The following is a 20,395-nucleotide window of genomic DNA, read 5'->3' on the forward strand; positions in this document are numbered from 1 at the left end:
TTTTGCCCAAACCTCAAGGTAACCACTAAACAAATAATCAAAGCAAAACCACATATGATAAACAAAGAGAAAACTAGAAGAGTCATAAGACAGAACAACCAAACTGAATTGGCAGTCCAAAACAAATGGGACAAGAAACAAAGGAAATGCAAAAGAACCAGAAAATAAGTCACAAAACAGCAACATTAAGCCCTCATATTTCAATAATTACCCTAAATGTAAATGGATTGAACTCTCCAATCAAAAGATACAGAGTGGCAGGATGGATTAAAAGCAAGACCCAACAATATGCTGCCTTCAGGAAACACATCTTAGCACTAAAGACAAGCACAGGCTCAGAGTGAAAGGATGGAAGACAATACTCCAAGCTAATGGCAAACAAAAGAAAGCAGGTGTTGCCATACTCATATCAGACAAAGTAGACTTCAAGATAAAACAGGTTAAGAAAGACAAAGAAGGGAAATATATAATGATAAAAGGGACACTACATCAAGAAGACATATCACTTATAAATATATATGCACCCAACATAGGAGCACCAATGTACATAAAGCAACTATTAACAAACCTAAAAGGAAAAATCAACAACAACACAATAATAGTAGGGGATCTTGACACCCCACTTACAGCAATGGATAGATCATCCAGACAAAAAGTTAATAAAGAAATAGTAGACTTAAATGAAAAACTGGACGAGATGGACCTAGTAGACATATACAGAGCACTCCATCCAAAAAGAGCTGACTACACATTCTTCTCAAGCGCGCATGGAACATTCTCTAGGATAGACCATATGTTGGGAAACAAAGCAAGCCTCAATAAATTTAAGAAGATTGAAATCATAACAAGTATCTTTTCAGACCATAAGGCTATGAAACTGGAAATGAACCATGAAAAAAAAACTGGGAAAGTGACAAAAATGTGGAGAATAAACAACATGCTACTGAACAACCAATGGATCATTGATGAAATTAAAGGAGAAATCAAAAACTATCTGGAAACAAACGAAAATGATAACATGCCATACCAAACCATATGGGATGCAGCAAAAGCGGTCCTGAGAGGGAAACTCATAGTGATACAAGCCCACCTTAACAAACAAGAAAAAGCCCTAATAGGCAACCTTAAATTACACCTAACAGAACTAGAAAAAGAAGAACAAACAAAGCCCAAAGCCAGCAGAAGGAGAGAAATAATAAAAATCAGAGCAGAAATAAATGAAATTGAGACCAAAAAAACAGTAGAAAGGATTAATGAAACAAAGAGTTGGTTCTTCGAGAAGATAAACAAAATCGACAAACCCTTATCCAGGCTTACTAAGAAAAAAAGAGAAAAGGCTCAAGTAAATAAAATTAGAAATGAAAGAGGAGAAATCACAATGGATACCATGGAAATACAGAGGATTATAAGAGAATACTATGAGAAATTATATACCAACAAATTGGACAATCTAGAAGAAATGGATAAATTCTTAGACTTATACAACCTCCCAAAATTGAACCAAGAAGAAATGGAGAATCTGAATAGACCAATAACGAGTAAAGAGATTGAAATAGTAATCAAAAACCTCCCAAAAAATAAAAGTCCAGGACCAGATGGCTTCTCCAGTGAATTTTACCAAACATTCAAAGAAGATTTAGTACCCATCCTTCTCAAACTATTCCAAAAAATAGAGGAAGATGGAACACTTCCTAAATCATTCTACGAGGCCAACATCACCCTGATATCAAAACCAGACAAAGACAATACAAAGAAAGAAAATTACAGGCCAATATCGCTGATGAACATTGATGCAAAAATCCTCAACAAAGTATTGGCAAACCGAATACAACAATACGTTAAAAAGATCATACACCATGATCAAGTGGGATTTATACCAGGGACGCAGGGATGGTTCAACATCCGCAAATCAATCAACGTGATACATCACATCAACAAAACAAAGAATAAAAACCACATGATCATCTCAATAGACGCAGAGAAGGCATTTGACAAGATACAACATCCATTTATGATAAAAACTCTCAATAAAATGGGAATAGAAGGAAAGTATCTCAACATAATAAAGGCCATATATGACAAACCCACAGCCAACATCATACTCAACGGGGAAAGACTGAAAGCCATTCCTCTGAGAACAGGAACGAGGCAGGGCTGCCCACTCTCACCACTCCTGTTCAACATAGTACTGGAGGTTTTGGCCAGAGCAATTAGGCAAGAAAAAGGAATAAAAGGAATCCAAATAGGTAACGAAGAAGTGAAACTCTCACTATTTGCAGATGACATGATTGTATATATAGAAAACCCTAAAGAATCTGTTGGAAAACTATTAGAAACAATCAACAACTACAGCAAAGTTGCAGGGTACAAAATCAATCTACAAAAATCAGTTGCATTTCTATATGCTAATAATGAACTAACAGAAAGAGAGCTCAAAAAGATAATACCATTTACAATTGCATAAAAAGAATAAAATACCTAGGAATAAATCTTACCAAGGAGGTGAAGGACCTATACAATGAGAACTACAAGACATTATTGAAAGAAATCCATGATGACATAAAGAAATGGAAAGATATCCCATGCACATGGATTGGAAGAATAAACATAGTTAAAATGTCTATATTACCTAAAGCAATCTACAGATTCAATGAAATCCCAATCAGAATCCCAATGACATTCTTCACAGAAATAGAAAAAAGAATACTAAAATTTATATGGGGCAACAAAAGACCCCGAATAGCTAAAGAAATCCTAAAGAAAAAGAACAAAGCAGGAGGCATCACAATCCCTGACTTCAAAACATACTACAAAGCAATAGTAATCAAAACAGCATGGTACTGGTACAAAAACAGACACACAGATCAATGGAACAGAATTGAAAGCCCAGAAATAAAACCACACATATACGGACAGCTAATTTTCGACAAAGGTGCTAAGAACATGCAATGGAGAAAGGAAAGTCTCTTCAATAAATGGTGTTGGGAAAACTGGAAAGCCACATGCAAAAGAATGAAAGTGGACCATGTGCTATCGCCATTCACAAAAATTAACTCAGAATGGATCAAAGGCCTGAAGGTGAGACCTGAAACTATAAAACTCATAGAAGAAAATATAGGCAACACACTCTTTGACATTGGTCATAAAGGAATATTTTCGGATGACATGCCTACCCAGACTAGGGAAACTAAAGAAAAAATAAACAAGTGGGACTTTATCAGATTAAAGAGCTTTTATAAGACAAATGAAACCAGAATCAAGATGAACAGACAACCAACCAGCTGGGAGAGAATATTGGCAAAACATACATCTGACAAGGGGTTGATCTCCATAATATATAAAGAACTCACACAATTGAACAACAAAAAAACAAACAAACAGATGAAAAAATGGGCAGAGGAAATGAACAGACACTTCTCCAAGGAAGATATACAGATGGCCAATAGGCACACGAAAAGATGCTCAACATCACTAATCATAAGGGAAATGCAAATCAAAACAACACTAAGATACCACCTCACGCCTGTTAGAATGGCTATAATCACCAAGACAAAAAACAACAAATGTTGGAGAGGATGTGGAGAAACAGGAACCCTCATACACAGCTGGTGGGAATGCAAATTGGTGCAGCCTCTACGGAAAACGGTATGGAGATTCCTCAAAGAATTAAAAATAGAGATGGCCTATGATCCAGCCATCCCACTACTGGGAATCTATCCAACAAACGTGAAATCAACAATCCAAAGAGGCTTATGCACCCCTATGTTCATTGCAGCATTATTCACCATAGCCAAGAAGTGGAAGCAACCTAAGTGTCCCTCGACTGATGATTGGATTAAGAAAATGTGGTATATATATACAATGGAATACTACTCAGCCATAAAAAAAGACAAAATCGTCCCATTTGCAACAACATGGATGGGCCTGGAGCGTATTATGTTAAGTGAAATAAGCCAGAAAGAGAAAGACAAACACTGTATGATCTCACTCATGTGGAATATAAACCAACACATGGACAGAGAAAACTGGACTCTGGTTACCAGGGGCAGTGGGGGTGGGGGGTGGGGGGTGGGCACAAGGGGTGAAGGGAGTCATATATATGGTGATGGACAAACAAAAATGTACAACCCAAAATTTCACAATGTTAGAAACCATTAAAACATCAATAAAAAAAAAAAATGGTGGTGGTGGCGTCTGTGCTTCATTTTCATGCCTATTCTTTGTGGCTGAGACAGACCCACCAGCTTTGGCTGTCACTCTCACTGCTGTTGGCTAGCCCAGCTCCCAGTACTGATGGCCAAAATTAGCAAGTGACATTTTCAAAAACTGGAGGGTGTGAGTGTGTGTGTATGGGGGGGTGATTAAAAAGAATTCTATAGATTCCCTTTTATGTAAGAAAATTTTCTAGGAAATTATATTTTTGATAGACATTAAAACTTTTAATCAATAAAAATGTATCTCATCTATTGCAGATATTCTTGGTACAATGTTTCTCCTATGAAGGATAAAAAATACTTGGCAAACTGATTTTCACTCTTTGACTAGTGTGTAAACACACTGGGGTCTCCTGGTAAGCAAATGGGGGCTCTGCCGATGCTTCAGGAGGGCAGTGTGACCAGGTGCCCGTGGGGAAAAGTTTCAGAGCTGGAGGCTACTTTTCTCCTGCACATTTAAAATTTCGAGTGCTGTAATTGTCCAGTTATGATGTCATTTTGGAACACACAGCAGGACTACTGAAAACTTAAAGTTACATGTTATCTTGGATAGCTTCTTGTTTTTCTGGGTTTTAGAAACATGTGGTGAAGCAGTGGCTCCAATGTCTTTCTTTAGAAACACTGGGGCTGCTCTGCTAAATGGAACGTTCAACGGCATGGATGTTTATGCTGGTCAGTATCCGCAAGTGTTTGGGAAGGCCAGCGTGGAAGGCGGCCTAACTCAGTGTATAATTTTGTGGGTAAAGATAACATGGCGTGAAGTGCATCTTGACGTTTGAAAAAAAGTGTCGTTTCGCCAGAAAGATGTTTCCTTAAAGTATAGGTTGCAAATTCTTGGGCAGAATCCAGCCTGGAGACGTATTTTGCATGGCCTTCACAGTATTTTGTTTAATGAATGAGTCCGAGCACCTAAGTTGCAGAGCGTTCTTGGTTACCCACCACTTGTTATTGCCCAGTTGTCCGCGCTGCTTCCCGGGTCCTGAGACGTCTGTGTCTCTCGCTAAAGGGAAGCTGTTTGTAGGCAGTCTCTGACGTCTGTGCCTTCAAGTTGCTGTCAGACTGGGAAGAGGAGCCTCCTCTCCTTCCTCCTACTCCTTGCTCCTCTTGGCTTGGGGCAATAGCAGGCCCCAGGCGGACTTCAGTAAAGGGGAAATGGAAGGAGAAGGGGAGCAAGGCCTGTCGGTGCTTTTCCAGCAGTGCTCCTCGGGTGTCTGAGGGGATGGAGACAAAGAATCCTCACTGCCATACTGTGGCCAGGAAAGGAGGAGAAAAAGACACCTCTTATTACTCATCCTGCCTTCCTGTCTGCTTGCTTCTTGCCCCCGAATTTTTCTGACACTCACAGCAGAGGCCAGTTTATCCATACTCATTCATTCAGCGTATAATTTCAGTCGTTCAGTCTGCTGACTGTGGAGCACCGTCCGGGACCAGCGGAGGGCAGTGGGGAGGATGCTCAGATACCCAGATCTATCACTGTTGGCTCGCAGCCTCCTCGAGAGCTTCCGGGGTGTGATCTGAAGTGGGCTCCTGTACTCAGACGGCAGAGAGAGAGACTGGATAAAGAGGCAAACCACTCCAGAGTGGCAGGTGGCAGGTTTAATTAGCAAGGGAACTTGCTTACAAGGCTTGTCTTGAGCGGCTGCAAGAGGTGTAGGTTTATGCACCGGCCTACCAGGATCTTAAGAACTTATATAGAGGCTTTAACTGGATGCATTTGTTATGCACACAGGGAACCTTACCTGGGTTTAGTCACATATCCAGTCCAGATAGTCTCATCACCACATTGCTGTCTCAGGGCTGTATCCGTGGGGCAGCTTCAGGGAGTGGGGGAGGCAAGCGAGGCACACATTCCAGTTGGAGGGGTGAGGAGCCTCTGATTGCCCAGGTCCAGTTCGAGGGTCAACTGGCAGTCACGTCTGCTTGACCTCCAACCATCACCACTGTGGGTTTTAGTGTTATTAAGTGGGGTTTTAGTTCTCATGTGAGACTTGCAGGTCTCATCTGTATCCTTTTCCACCTGGTCTTATGGCCTCCCTAGATTTTTTTATTCATATCTTTTGGAGGTTAGATCTTATATTCTCTTAAGAATACACAATAGTTGCCTAGCACTTTCGTTTGGGTCTTGAGTAGATCCTGTTCAGAGGCATGCTTTTCCTTTGAATGATCAGGATAATGTTCAGCATTTTTTTCAACAGGCTCCATGGTTTACTCTGTTTTGCTTCCTTTACTCATCTTTGAACAGGATGATATCATTTTGTCCAGACTCATTTGCCAATAACCAGAGTGTAGGGGTTCACTTGGATTCTGCTCTGTTTGTTTGCTGGGAGAATCCCCTTCTCAAATTTCCATGCCGAAGGGTTGGCGGTGTAGCTCCCAGCCTGGTCGTCCAGCCAGAGCTCTGCTTGTAGGTGGGAGCGGCTCCTACGCTGCCAGCCGTCCACCCGCTTCTCTGCCACTCTGAACTAGAAGTCACAAACTCGGGCCTGAAGAAGTCAGGCAGATGAAACTAAATTATTGAAGCCCTTGGTTTTAGACAGTATGCAACGTATGGTTGCTGTGGAAGGCATTTAAATGAGGTATTTCTCAAGTGCCTTGCCCTTTTAAACAAAATTTACCCGTGAGCCGCATATGGTATTTGAGTCTTTAATGTGAGACCCTGGGTCTAAAATAGTGTTTTAAAAATTTTTTTGAACTTTTTTGACTCACTACACACATGATTATTTTAAACCAGAAGTCTGATATTTTACATCTTTTTGATTCTTTTCTGATAATAAATCTTAAAACTGAGATCCCTTATTCTAGGAATCTGAACATTTACTAGCTATTGATACATATATTCCCAAAATGTTTTTCAAAAGATTTATGCCAGTTTACATTGCATAGGCAATGTAAGAAAGAGTTTACTATACCCTCGCCAGAATTTAAATTTAAATTATTTTGTGACTTTAATGGATGAGGTGCCATTTCATCCTTATTTTTTAAAATTATTAGAATGGTGGAACATTTTCATTGGTTAGTAATATTTTCTCTTTTATAATAAAGAATCATTTTTATTCATAAACAATATAGCAAAGTTATAAAAAAGACCAACTTATGATAAAGTCAAGCACAGAATCTTCTTAGATCACTCCTCAAAAAAATGACTTTATCACTACAATCTAAGTTATTATAGATGTATCTCACTTTTGTGGTATATTGGCCGTAATTACCTTACTCTATTTTATTGTCCTTGTCAATAAAAAAAGTTGCAGAATAGAGAATTGTAAATCAAATAGGAATGGATTATTAATATTTTTGTGGTTTACAAGGGAAGAAAATTTCAGAGTTTTTTCCCTGAGAAAAAAATAGGGGTTAAATCTAGATATAAATTGATTTTTAAATATTGAATTGTATTTCTGGACAACTATGATTATTACATCTTACCTTCTCGCTAATATTCCATTAGCAATGAATTTTGGTGCTGTAAAACTTGACCTTGAGCTTTCTGTGCCCCTCACCTTCTCTATCAAACAATCAGTGAATGTTTTGTAGACAAATACTACTATTTGTGCTAAAGGGATTTTTTTTCCTGGATCCACCTGTCTTATAATCTTCCCATCATCTTGGTTTTAATGAAAATAGGAAATGTATGTACTTTATTTCTCTCTGCGCCATCCTAGTTATACATAGTCAAAAATATACGTGTAACTTCTGCTGAAACATCCTTTGAGTTTTACTCTACTGCTTTTTTGAGTCATGAAAAAGACCCAAAAGATTTAAGCCTTGCCCTTGTATTATGAACTACACATGATTTTTGTTTCGTAATGGACTAAAAATCCATTTACTGCAACATAATTGGACCAGATTTTAGAAAATAAAAGCATTTATCCATGGTGATGCAGAAGTGTTGCAGTGTTTATACTTTTGATCATTCCTTAGAGAAGTATTACCTTCGTAGACAACCAGTTGGCTTTAGGGAAAATTGTACCCTTGATACGTGCTTAAAACAGCGATGTAAAATGTAACTGGCTGGCGATGTTGGTTTTGGTTAGGGTCACTTTCTTATTATTCACGGTATGCTGGGAGCACAGGGGATGATGTCAGTTTCTACCCTTTAGAACTCTTATGATGGCCAGACATAGTATTTCCCTCTGTTGTCAACACTTCAGGAAAATTTGCCAAATGGAGACTCATGCATAGAAAAGGAAAGAATATTAGTAATTGTTATTTGTTTTAAGAAGAGAAAAATTCATTTTTTCAATGTTATTTTAGAAAAGACCTTAGGAGTTGAAATTTAAAATTCTAAAAAAACTTTTTTTAACAAACACAACTTGATTTTCAATTCTGGTATTCTGCCTTAACATGCTTTAAATTAGTCTCTTTCTTTCTTGAGTATGCTTTGCCCTAGGACATTGTGACAACCCATATTATAGCCCTTTAGGGACCTGGATTAACTCATCTTTGTTTCCCCAGTATTGGCACTTGTGAGTGGCTTAAGAAATTGTTTTCAACATGAACCAATGACCTTTGGAATTTGTACAACGTTAAAAGTTAATTGGGAGATTGCATATAATACTCAAATAAGATGATGAAGGGATTTTCTGGTTTGTGCCAATGCTGCAAACTTTCTTATTTGACATTATTCTATCTCCTAATTACTGGCAGAGTATGGAGCAAAGATATGAGGCTCAGAAGGTTCTATAGTATGTAACTAGGCTCCATCGTTTCCTTGGGAATGGACTACAGGGGTTTATAAGTTATCTTTGTGATTCTGATTAGCTGATTTACCACTGAAGATTTTTCAGTAGAGGAGTGCTGTCTTAGATAGTCAATCTGGCAAAGCATCTATGTGACATTAGTGACCTTAGGAAAAAATGTCCCTATGTCTGTTTCAAAATGGAGGATAGGGAGGAAACCAGATGCGATGCTTTTTCAGGAACAGGATATGGTGAGCAATTAAGTTTGATTGTGTATTTTTCCATATGGAATATCATATTCTGAAAAGATTTTATTTCCAGTCCCAAAAGGGACCAATTTAAGAAATTTGATGCATTAATCACTTTAAAACATTATCTGTATCAACAACAAAAATCAAACAGCTGATTAAAAATTAAAAAGAAAAAGATTAGAACATCACTAATCATTAAACATCACTAATCGTTAGGGAAATAGAAATCAAAACAACAGGGAAATACCACCCGACACCCATTAGGATGGCTACTATCAAAAAAACAGAAAATGGGGCTGGCCCCGTGGTGTAGTGGTTGAGTGCAGCATGTTCCGCTTCAGTGGCCTTGGTTGGAGGATTCGAATCCCAGGTGCTGACCTACTCCACTCGTCAGCCATGCTGTGGCGGCAGCCCACATACGAAATAGAGGAAGATTGGCACAGATGCTCAGGGCTAATCTTCCTTAAGCAAAAAAAGAGGAAGATTGGCAACAGATGTTAGCTCAGGGAGAATCTTCCTCAGCAAAAAAAAACAAAAACAGAAAATAACAATTGTTGATGAGGATGTAGAGAAATTGGAACCCCTGTGCATTGGTAGTGGGAATGTAAAATAGTGCACCTGCTCTGGAAACCAGTATGGTTATTACTCAAAAAATTAAACATAGTATTATCATGTGATCAGCAATTCCACTTCTGGGTATATACCTGAGAGAAGTGAAAGCAGAGACTCAAACAGATGTTTGTACACCCATGTTCATAGCAGCATTACTCAAAATAGCCAAAAGGTGGAAGTAATCCAAGTATCTGAGAGATGAATGGATAAACAAAATGCTATATATACATACGATGGAATATTATTCAGCCTAAGGAGGGAAATTCTGATACATGCTACAACATGGATGACTCTTGAAGACATTATGCTAAGTGAAATAAGCCAGTCACAAAAGGACAAATATTGTGTGATTCCTCTTATATGAGGTTCCTAGAGTAGTCAAATTCATAAAGACAGAGTAGAATGGTGATTGCCAGGGGCTAGGGGAGGGGAGGAATGGGGAGTAATTAGTTTTAGTGGGTACAGAGTTTCAGTTGGGGAAGATGAGAAGGTTCTGGAGATGTATGCTGGTGATGGTTGTACAGCAGGGTGAATGTGCTAAATGCCACAGAACTGTACAGTTAAAAATGGTTTGAATAGTAAAACAAACAAAACTATGTTTATGGAATTTTTCAGTCAGCTCATAATCATAACCTAGATGCTAAACTAGGTACATGAGTTATCTGTGAATTATCAACCCCTTCCCCCAACACGCAATAGGTATGTAATACCATGGTAGCAAAATAACGTTATTTGAAGGAAAGTAAACTGCCTGAGTTAATGAATGATAGATGGAGTGGAATGGTGCTGCCCATGGTCTTTACTGTTGGGTCAGGTTCTAGATTTGCCAAGTGGTGGTAGTAGCTCGTATACTCCCACTCTTTCATTTATCACAAGAATGTAAGCATATTTACAGTGAGGTTTTAGTTGTGTGGTACTTCTGAGTGCTTCCTGCTGTTGCAAACTCCAAAGAAAAAGCCTAGAAGAGCCCAGGATGGTTCTAAGAATAGAAGATGTAGAAGATACAACAGCCTGATTGTGTTTCAAAAGTACAGCTTGGCTTTTTAAATAGTTTTCAACAATTTTCTGAAATTCTACAACATGGAAGTCAACAATATTAATATCCAAATGACATGTTATAATTTCTTCTATTCATAAAAAGAAATGGATAAGAGTTGAAATGGAGATCGAGTACAAGTTTATGAAAATATTTAAAATCTTGCTGAAAAATGATAGGGCAGTGATAAGAATGAAGATATGAAACAACTTAAGAAGTGGCTTCTTCAATCTGAAAAAATTTTTTGGCACACAAAATAAATTGTGTTGATACTTACAGGTGGTTATGCTTTACATGATGTTTGAGCTAATGGGGAAAATGAAAAAAAACTTTTAAGACACATTTATTTACCTAATTACCCATTTTAACTACTTATGTAATAAATGTCCACCAGTCCAGTACAATGCCTTTATCATCATGGTGACGTCACCTTTTGTCAATAGGAAAAGAAAATTTATGTTCAGTGCCAAGGAAAGAAAGCATTCTGTGTATTTGTGTATTTGTTACAGTCATGCATTTTAAAAAGATGTACATAAAAACAGAAACATACTTTGTATTGCTAACTCCTTGTTCTAAAACCAATCTGGAGTGAGAAAAATAAGTAGAAAGAGTTGGCACAGGGTGGTCCTCTATCAGAATTAGAGCAATGATTAGAGCTTGTTTTTTAGGACTTCCTTTTAATGCCTTTTATAGCACTATTACTCCCTGCTATGATCTTAAAGGCATCAGAGAATTGGAGGCTTGTTAGTGATTCATTTAAATCACTGTCTATTTGCTTTTTTTTTTGGTGAGGAAGATCAGCCCTGAGCTAACATCCATTGCCAATCCTCCTCTTTTTGCTGAGGAAGATTAGCCCTGAGCTAACATCTGTGCCCATCTTCCTCTATTTTGTATATGGGATGCTGCCACAGCATGGCTTGATGAGCGGTGCATAGGTCCGCCCCCAGGACCCGGACCTGCGAACCCCAGGCCACTGAAGATAAACACTGTGCCACTGGGCTGACTCCCATATATGCTTTTTTTTTTCTTTTAAATCAATATTAACATTTACTGGGCATCCATATCCACAACCATAAATTAGTATTGTGGTTAGGTACAGGATACTTCATAATTTCTTAATTTTGTGCTTTTGAATGATGTAGAATCTGCTGGAGGAGACAGTATTGACCCCAACCCCAATGAAGAACAGTACTCCCCAAAACAAAGAAGGATGTTTAAATACTTTTTCAAACTGTTTGTTTTAATAATATATACCCTTGTCCTAAAATAATAAAATGAACATAATTTGCTCAATTTAATGCATTTTTGTCATATGCTATGTTCTGCAATAGACATAAATATAAATGAGTCCCCATCTTCAAATGTATGGTTTCAAGGAGTCATAAGACAGATGTACACAGGGCTAGCCTGCGGGGTAAATTTCGAGTGTTCCTAAGAGAGGTATAGCAGTGGCTGCTGCCTTGACCTTTGTGCTTGACTCTTGCCCTTGTACCCAGGCTTTAGGTTTCATAGAAGATCCTTGCACTGTCGGCTACCTCAAATTCTCTTAGGAAATGATCACTAGAACATATATATAATATGATGAGATAAAGAAGGAAGAAGGTACCAGGGGTTTAAAATAAGGGAAAGCCTAGCTAGTTGGGGGCCCGGGGAGGAGGGCTTGTGTGCGCTGGGTCTGGAGGGAGGGATAGAATGTCCGCCAGTCTGGGGAAGGGAGTGAGGGGTGGGAAATCACGGTCACATTCACAGAGGAGCACGGGGCCTGAATGACTGGAGCCTGGAGGGACTGTGGGGAAACAAGCTGGAAAGGTACGGTGATTGACAGAAACACGTCTGTCTCACGTTTTTTGAAGTAGCTTTCAGAAAGTTGTCCACTTAAAAAGTTTTGCAAAAGTGGTTTTTCCTAGGCTCTTCAGTGTTTCAGCTCTGCTGAGACAAGTAATTCAGGCAAGAATGAACCAGTCAGGATGTCTGAAATGTTCCCAAACAGTCCTTGCCTTTTCAGTGTTATTTGCTCATTCTTCTCCTGTTGACTTTATTCAGTTCTCCATGCTCTGCTTGCTCCCTTACCTTCTTTTTCCACACGGGTGATAAAGCTCTAAGGATTTAGTTTTTCTCAGTTTACACCCCTTTCCTACAATACCAAAGTATTTGTAACCCCATCACTAGTATCCTTGCCAAAATGGACGTTTCCGAACTTTCTCTGGAGTTCATGGCTGTTGTTTCTCTTTTAGCATTGGTATTTCTCCAGGGCAATATCAGCCCATGGTCTGATTGTGTGTCAAGGTCCTGCTGATTAATAATAGTTACTAGGCATGTATTAATACATTTGTTAGCCTGTGATTAATTGTGGGGTTTTTCTGGTTAACTTTTCAAATATGTTTGGCTACTAAGCAAGAAAACATTTCAAAAATGGAATTCATTTGCAGTGATATTTGAAGCTAATTAAAAACATGTCCTTAATGATTCTAGATTGTATGTATAATTATTGATATGTTCTTGATGAATGCAACACAGGTGTATGATTTTACTATTACTTCTGCTTCTATGTATTTATAAGCAGATTTGATTTCAAAAGGAAGTGGTAACGGCCAGCTTTGATGTTTCTTTTACTTTTCATTAGCTTTATATTCAAATAGAAAATGTTCAAAGGGCTATAAACTGCCTATCCCAGTTTATCTTATCACCAGTCAGAATAGGCTGCTGAACTTGATGTTGGTCAGGTTGAATTGCTCTGTAGGGAGAAAATCTTGCTATAGATTTTGAGTAAGAAATAAAAAAAAATATATAGTTTTGCTTTTTGAATGTCGCTGTTTGACTTTCAGGCATATGCAAGCTTAATGGTCTGCCTGTCTGTATCCTTTTCTCCTGGAATGACAGCTTAACACTTTTCCTGGTTGGATTGTGTTAAAATCTTTAAAGGCTACATTCACTAAAACATATGTCCAATGTTTGGGCAGCCAAAATCTGTGCAATCATTTTAATGGAGTATAACTTAGCAACTCGGCTGTTACCACAGATATCTTATTGTTAAAGCTACACTAAAATAGCCTCAATTTGGAGTCCATTATTTCTTATTTAAATTTTTCTGGGGTGTGCTGAAGTATACTTTTGCACTATCTTAAAAATGGACTCTGCTAAGAAAGCAATAGCTTAAGTAAACAAGGACATACTTAATATAGTTATTTTAGTAGATTTTTATCTGACTTTTCTTGAGTGTGCCATATTCAGAGCATTGTGCTAGGCATCCTGCTTGGATAACTCGAAGTGATGGCCGTTAGTAATGACGTCTGGGCAATGGGGAGAGGTCGTGGCGTGGCCATATCAGGGACAAGGTGTCGTCAGGGTTCCATGGGCACAGGGGTACCAGGATCTGTCTGTTGAAGACAATGTCATCATGTGTTCAGTGTTGATTTCGACAGCTCCTCTTGTGCTAGGATGCTGCTGATGCCCGGAGGAGGGGATGATTCACTGAAAGAGGGAGAATCTGTGGAGAAATCCGGGACAGACCAGTGCTGACTGACTTAGCAGCCACAGGCTGTTTCACTCCTAGCCTTTCAGAATTGTTTACGCTTTCTTGACAGATCTTCTCAATCCCTTGCAAGGAACAAAGCCCTTTTGTTTTGTGGTAAGATGACAGAGAGCAGTTATTCACAGTCCTCATCTTTAGTGGGCTCAGCTTTCCCTGGTGCCATTTGTCACCTCTAACTCCATCTGCCCAAGGCCAGAATCCTGGAGCGGGGCTTAGTGGCGAGAAGTTGGAGAAGCAGATACTGGAAAATCCAGCCTTACGTGATCTTTCCTGGCTTTGATAGCTTCAGCTTTCGTATTGAAAAGTTATATAAACCCTTTTAAATTTTTTTCAAGAAATACATTTATCTGAGAAGAAAACTGGAAAACTTTAAAAATTATTTTCTTCTAAAGAAAATGAATTTTAAAGTCTTATTAGTATTTATATCTATAGTTATTTATTTTAAAAAGGTTAATAGCTATCTCCATTGAAAAGCACTATATTAAGTTTTACTAAGTATGTCAAAATGCTGAATTTGGCTAGGAAAATTTCCTGGCAGTTGTATATCATTGTGCCTAAATGTATGAAAATTAAATGCCTGTTAAAGTTGACAAAAATATGTAGTTTAATCAGAATATCTAATTGTCACAAAGACTAGAAAGAGTAACACTCCTAAATTTTGCAGATTTGTAACAATCTCATTATCATAATGTTAAGTATTAATAATTTCCAAGATAATATAGAAAAGAAGCAATCTTCAGAAATTTTAGTGAATTAAAATTGTGAATGATAAAGAGCACATACCAAGTTGAATTTGTTTTATACCTTACAAAATCATTGAATTATGTTTATAGACTCAGTCTTTAATAATGTGTGTTAATTCTTTGAGGGTGAGACTGAAAATATCAGTGTTATTTCCAAATTTTGGCATTTTTCAGAATTTTGGTGTAACTTTATTTTATACATTTTAATACTTTTCAAATATCAGAGATAATTTTAAGAAGCAAAAATGAAACTTAGGTGCTTTCCAAGTTAAGTGAAGTAATCAATGTAAAATGCTCAGCTTAGAGCCTAACACATAGCAACTCCTGTGACAATCAGTTTGTTTCTGATTATGATCATTATTTCTGACTCCTCTCTTCTTGCCGCACTGTTTCTTTCTCACTGGTTTGTATAACGTGACAATTTCCATAAATTCACAGCATTATTACTTTTCATTGTGTCTACCCTCTAGCTCTTGGTGTTTTAGAAATTTCTGGAATTATTTCCATAATGGCCAACATAACTCCTGATCCAAGAACACACATTTATATAACACACATACAGAGGTGTTGAAGAACTTCACCTTATCTGATACCAATAGCTTATCTCCCATTTTATCTAGGATCCAACAGCTTGAGGGTCAAGGGATCAAGAGACGATCTGGATATGATCCTGATGTGCAGCAGAGCGTACAGAGGCTGGCGTGGGAAGGCTGACTCCTCTGTCATTGGTGTGCCTGTTTGCTGCTCGAGTTTGGGACCTCAAGGTTCCCTTGTATCTTACTAGTCCTAAGATACCATAAAAAAACATTGTTATGTTTTTTGAGGCGATTATGACTGCAACGTAACATGTATTTGTTACCTTCAGCATTAATTCAAGGGCTTTCCCTTTATTTTTATTTTAGACTTTCAACAATATAAAAATACTTTTAAAAAGTTTTGATGGTTTGGAATGAATCTGTTGAGCTTGTTTATGTACACGTCAGCTCAATATACACAGCTATGTTCATTGGTGCCCCCACTGCTGTGGGGGTGGTTTTTCCACAAAAATGTGGTTATATTGTTCTGCAACCTGCTTGTTTCACCAGTTAACTTATCATGGGCAATGTTCTGTGTCCTCAGTCTTTTTCATGGCTGCCTAATACTCTATAGTGTTGATGGATCTTGGTTTATTTAGCCTTTCTTCTGCTGAAGGACACTCAGAAGCTCTCTGGATTTCATCTGCTTACACATCACGTTGCATGAACGCCAAGGGTTGGAAGCTTTTGTCCTGGGTACATCTGTGCCTAGTTATTCCACTACACTCTGCAGGTTATAGGAAGCCTAGGCTGTTTGCCCTGGTTGCTTATTGGCCTTCTGGGACCATTCTAAAGGTTGTCATTTGATCTTGGATAGGCCTCACCTCAGATAGAAAGTACCAATTCTGTTGTGTTGGGTTTTAAGGTAACCTTAGTATTTTTATAGATGTTTCTCATTTCGACCCACTAGAAATTTAAGATGCACTGTCTAGCTGGGGTGGATTTTGGTTATGTCATCCTTAGACATTTTTATGTTTGCAGAGTTCTGAGTTTCAGAGCCGTGAGAGAGGTCTGATTGTCAAATCTGTTGTTTCAATTGGTGGTCTTTAAAGTCAAAACATCTTTTTAGAGAGTACTTTGAGAATATATTTGTTTTTTTGTGATTGTGGAATATTTTTGTATCCTTATATTTCTAACTAGGTGCACTGAAATTTAATTTGTGACTTTGACAATTGGTGTAATTAATCACAGTCATAAAATCCAAATAACAATATTCCAAGGTTAGCATTTTATTGGGGGTGGGGATGGTATTCATTAAGGTGTTCATAAAATTTTATGTTCTTCAGTCACTATTTACTTAGTAGATACAGTAACTTATTTTTGTCATGGCTACTGGCCATATTGTGGAGTTTAACATCTGCTGGCTGAAACTGCTGCATACTTTTAAAATTCTAAACTCTAATTGCCTAGAATGAAGGAAATCTTTTGATTTATATACATATTTTTGCTTGGAAGATTTCATATCCGTACAATAGTAATGTAGAATTTAAAGAAGGTGATATCAAATTATTAGAAATATACAGGAGAAATTGCTACTTCTCTTTGGTAATATGGTAATTGTTCAACATATTTTCAGCAATAACTCGCTGTTGATTTTAATATTTTTTACCTTCCAACACAGCTGGCATCCCGCTATGATGTCATAGCTATACTTTTTGTTTTATTATTGTACAGAGTATATCGTGCACAGTGTGAACAACCACACTGAGCCAGTATTGAGAATACGTTCTTATTGTTTATGACATTTTCTACGGTAAAGTGGAGTTGTGATTGTTAACCAGATTTTAATGCACATGAACGAAGAGGGTTCTAACCCTTTGACTTCTGCAGTGATTCTTCCTGTATGTTTCTTGGAATATCTCCACGCCCGAGCTTTCCCTTTGCCACAGCTTTTACATGCTATTTTTGTGTTTTCCTTCTCCATACAGCACTGTTTCCTAAGACTGATTGTTTATATACAAATATATTCAAATATATACAAATATAAATAAAAGCACTTTCGTTCTTAAAGTTGAAGAAAAAAATGATGTTGAAATATGAAAATGTGGAATACAGTAATTCAGTTTATAACACCAAAATTTTTTATAACTCTGGGAATGCTTTTTAATGACATGCATAGAATTACAAATCTCATATTTCTTTTGTGCTAGGATTATAAACTGTATTGAAAAGTTTTTTAATAGTTCAAAAATTAAATGACTGTCCAGTTGAAAGGGAGTTGTAACTTATTTGGCATAAAATTGAATTACTAATTTTTAATTATTTATTGAATTTAAATAATTTTTATTAGTTAATCAAACCACCACCATATACTTGAAATATGTATTCTCTTCAACATCAGGTTTTCCTTTTCTTTTTCAGTCTGTGATCAAAACAGGGCGCCTGCTGATCAGTCACGAGGCTCCCTTGACGGGCGGCTTTGCTTCAGAGATCAGCTCCACAGTTCAGGTAGAGTAACTTCTTGGCACTGATTTTAACATCTGTGTAATTGCATGTGTCTGTTCCAAGAAGAAAAATTACTTATCACAACATATAAAATATGCACTTTTTGGAAATGCATATTTTCCCTTTGACTCCACTTCACTGTCTTCTAGTTAATGGTCTCATTACATCTTCTAGAAAAGAAATCTTGAAATAATAAAAACTAAAAATTCCTTTACAGGAAGAAGAAAGTTTGAAATGAGTTTAATAAACTAATGTCAGTTATGTTTGCTAGGATAACAGGGAAAGAAAACTCTTTTAAATTTGAGTGTGATATTTTTCTTTTGATAAAAATGAAGCTTATTATGAAATGTGTTGATTATAAAATTGATCTTAGATTTTAACAGCCTTCGCCTTACAAAAAATGAATCTGTCATGTCAGTAATTTAAATTCAATAAATAATTTCAAAATCAATAATTTATTTTAATTAATAAATTATTATATTTAATCAAATTATGTTATGCTATGGGCGATGCTTTAGAAACGATTTAAAAACTTATTTCTTTTTAAAAAGTGTTGAGTTAAGATGCTGCGTATCAGGAAAAAATTCTATAACCTTTTTAAAATAGAGGACTTTTACTTAAAACTTTTATTCACATTGATATCACCAATATGAATAAGATGATTTAAATGAGTTTCATTTTTCCTAATTTTTTAAATTAAAAATTAAATAACTATTTTAAATGTAAAGTATAAGCATTTTAAATTCAGAACATCTTTGCAGTTTGCATACATTTTACTTCTCTTTGCTGCTGTTAAGATGATTCTTTTGTTAAGATACAGATAAGTTGAGAATTCCTTTAAGAGTATATGGTTTAAAAACTTGGTATAAAATTATGATATAAGAATAATGATAAGTTTTTATTTTTAAACTTTTAACCAGTAAACAACGATTTTTACCAATACAATATCTTTAAATGCAAATTGACATTAGAAATATTTTAAAGTTAAATAAAGCAAATTTAAACGTTTTTAAAACTAGATCAAAAGAACCCATAATTATAGTAAAAAACAAAATTATACTGTTATTTTTACGTTCTGTATTGTCACTTAGAAAATTAAGAAAAGCAGATATTTGAGTTTTGTAGATTTGTTATTTTTCTATTCTATAAATTAAAATTTGAAACATACTGCTTATCATCATATAACATGAGTACCTGCTATTTATTGTGCATTTTATTCATTGAGTAGCGTAAGGTACTAACTTTGTGAAAAATGGGGGCTGTGAGAATGAATCAGTCTGACACCAAGATGCTAGTTCTAGTCGGAAGCAAAACTGGAAAAAGAAACTGGGATTTTCTGACTCCTATTTAATGTGTGGTCACTAAACCATTTGAAATGATGGTTAGTGACTGTTGCTAATAGAACCTTTATCTGACAGCCTTCTTTCATTTTGCCCACTGATTGCCATCTTACTGTTACCTCAAAAATTTCATTTGTGTTTAAACGTAAAAAAAAAACTAGTAGGACATAGAAATTATAACTCCTATTGGGAAGTCTGCTTTTCCTAAGTGTGCTTTTTAAGTTTGATCTCCATAAATTATTAGTAAGCTGCAGTAGAAGGTAACAAGTTTCAAACTGGAAGGGAATTAGAAAGATTATCTAATCTAGTGTCTATTGGTTTTAATAACATGTGAACTTGTGTTAACGGAAAAATGTGTCTTAGGTCCCAGGAATACATTTGTGAATTCCAGTTTGAGGAACACTGTGTTACGAGTTAAACACAGTCCCTATAAAAAGCTAACACCAGCAAGATCATAAACACTGTCTCAAAATCAGATCCTGAAATTGTGTGATAATAATCAGTGGTAAAATTTGCGAATGTGATTATCCAGAATATAATTATGTTTATATCATAATATGAAGACACCAAAACAAAACAAGACACCTTGTAACACTCTCAGACTCCCCAGAATATGCCCAGAGATCCTCAGGTGTCTGCAGTCTGAGAAATCTTCACCTAAACCAACAATGTTCGTTTTCCAGATCAATGTTTGTCATCCAAAGTGCTTGTGACTTACCCGATTTAAAAAGGCAGTGGAAGATTTGGGACCAAGACAGGAGTCTTCAGTACATGTTGAGTGTGTGCATGTGCATTCTTTATTCAAAGTACCCCCGCCCCTAAAAAGAAAATAGAAGTTTTGGATTCATTATAAAATGTTCTTTGTTTTCCTCGTTAAAATCATTCAACCAACTAACCACAAAATGAATTAAAGCAGTAATGTAAAATTTGTAGAAGGATCTGCATTTGATAATTTGGGGAATTAGAATTTG

General features: G+C 36.8%; 1 protein-coding gene across 1 annotated transcript in view; it reads left to right on the forward strand.

Annotated features, from left to right (window-relative positions):
• The window catches only part of BCKDHB (branched chain keto acid dehydrogenase E1 subunit beta), a 218,429-nt gene that overhangs the window by 142,827 nt on the left and 55,207 nt on the right, over positions 1-20,395 (forward strand). The window contains exon 9 of the mRNA XM_004422060.3: positions 18,001-18,087. Coding sequence (XP_004422117.2) covers positions 18,001-18,087 — 87 coding nt within the window. The remainder of the gene's footprint in view (positions 1-18,000; positions 18,088-20,395) is intronic.

Source organism: Ceratotherium simum, chromosome 19 (assembly GCF_057802395.1).
Source record: "Ceratotherium simum simum isolate JZ-2026a chromosome 19, ASM5780239v1, whole genome shotgun sequence".
NCBI lineage: Eukaryota > Metazoa > Chordata > Mammalia > Perissodactyla > Rhinocerotidae > Ceratotherium > Ceratotherium simum.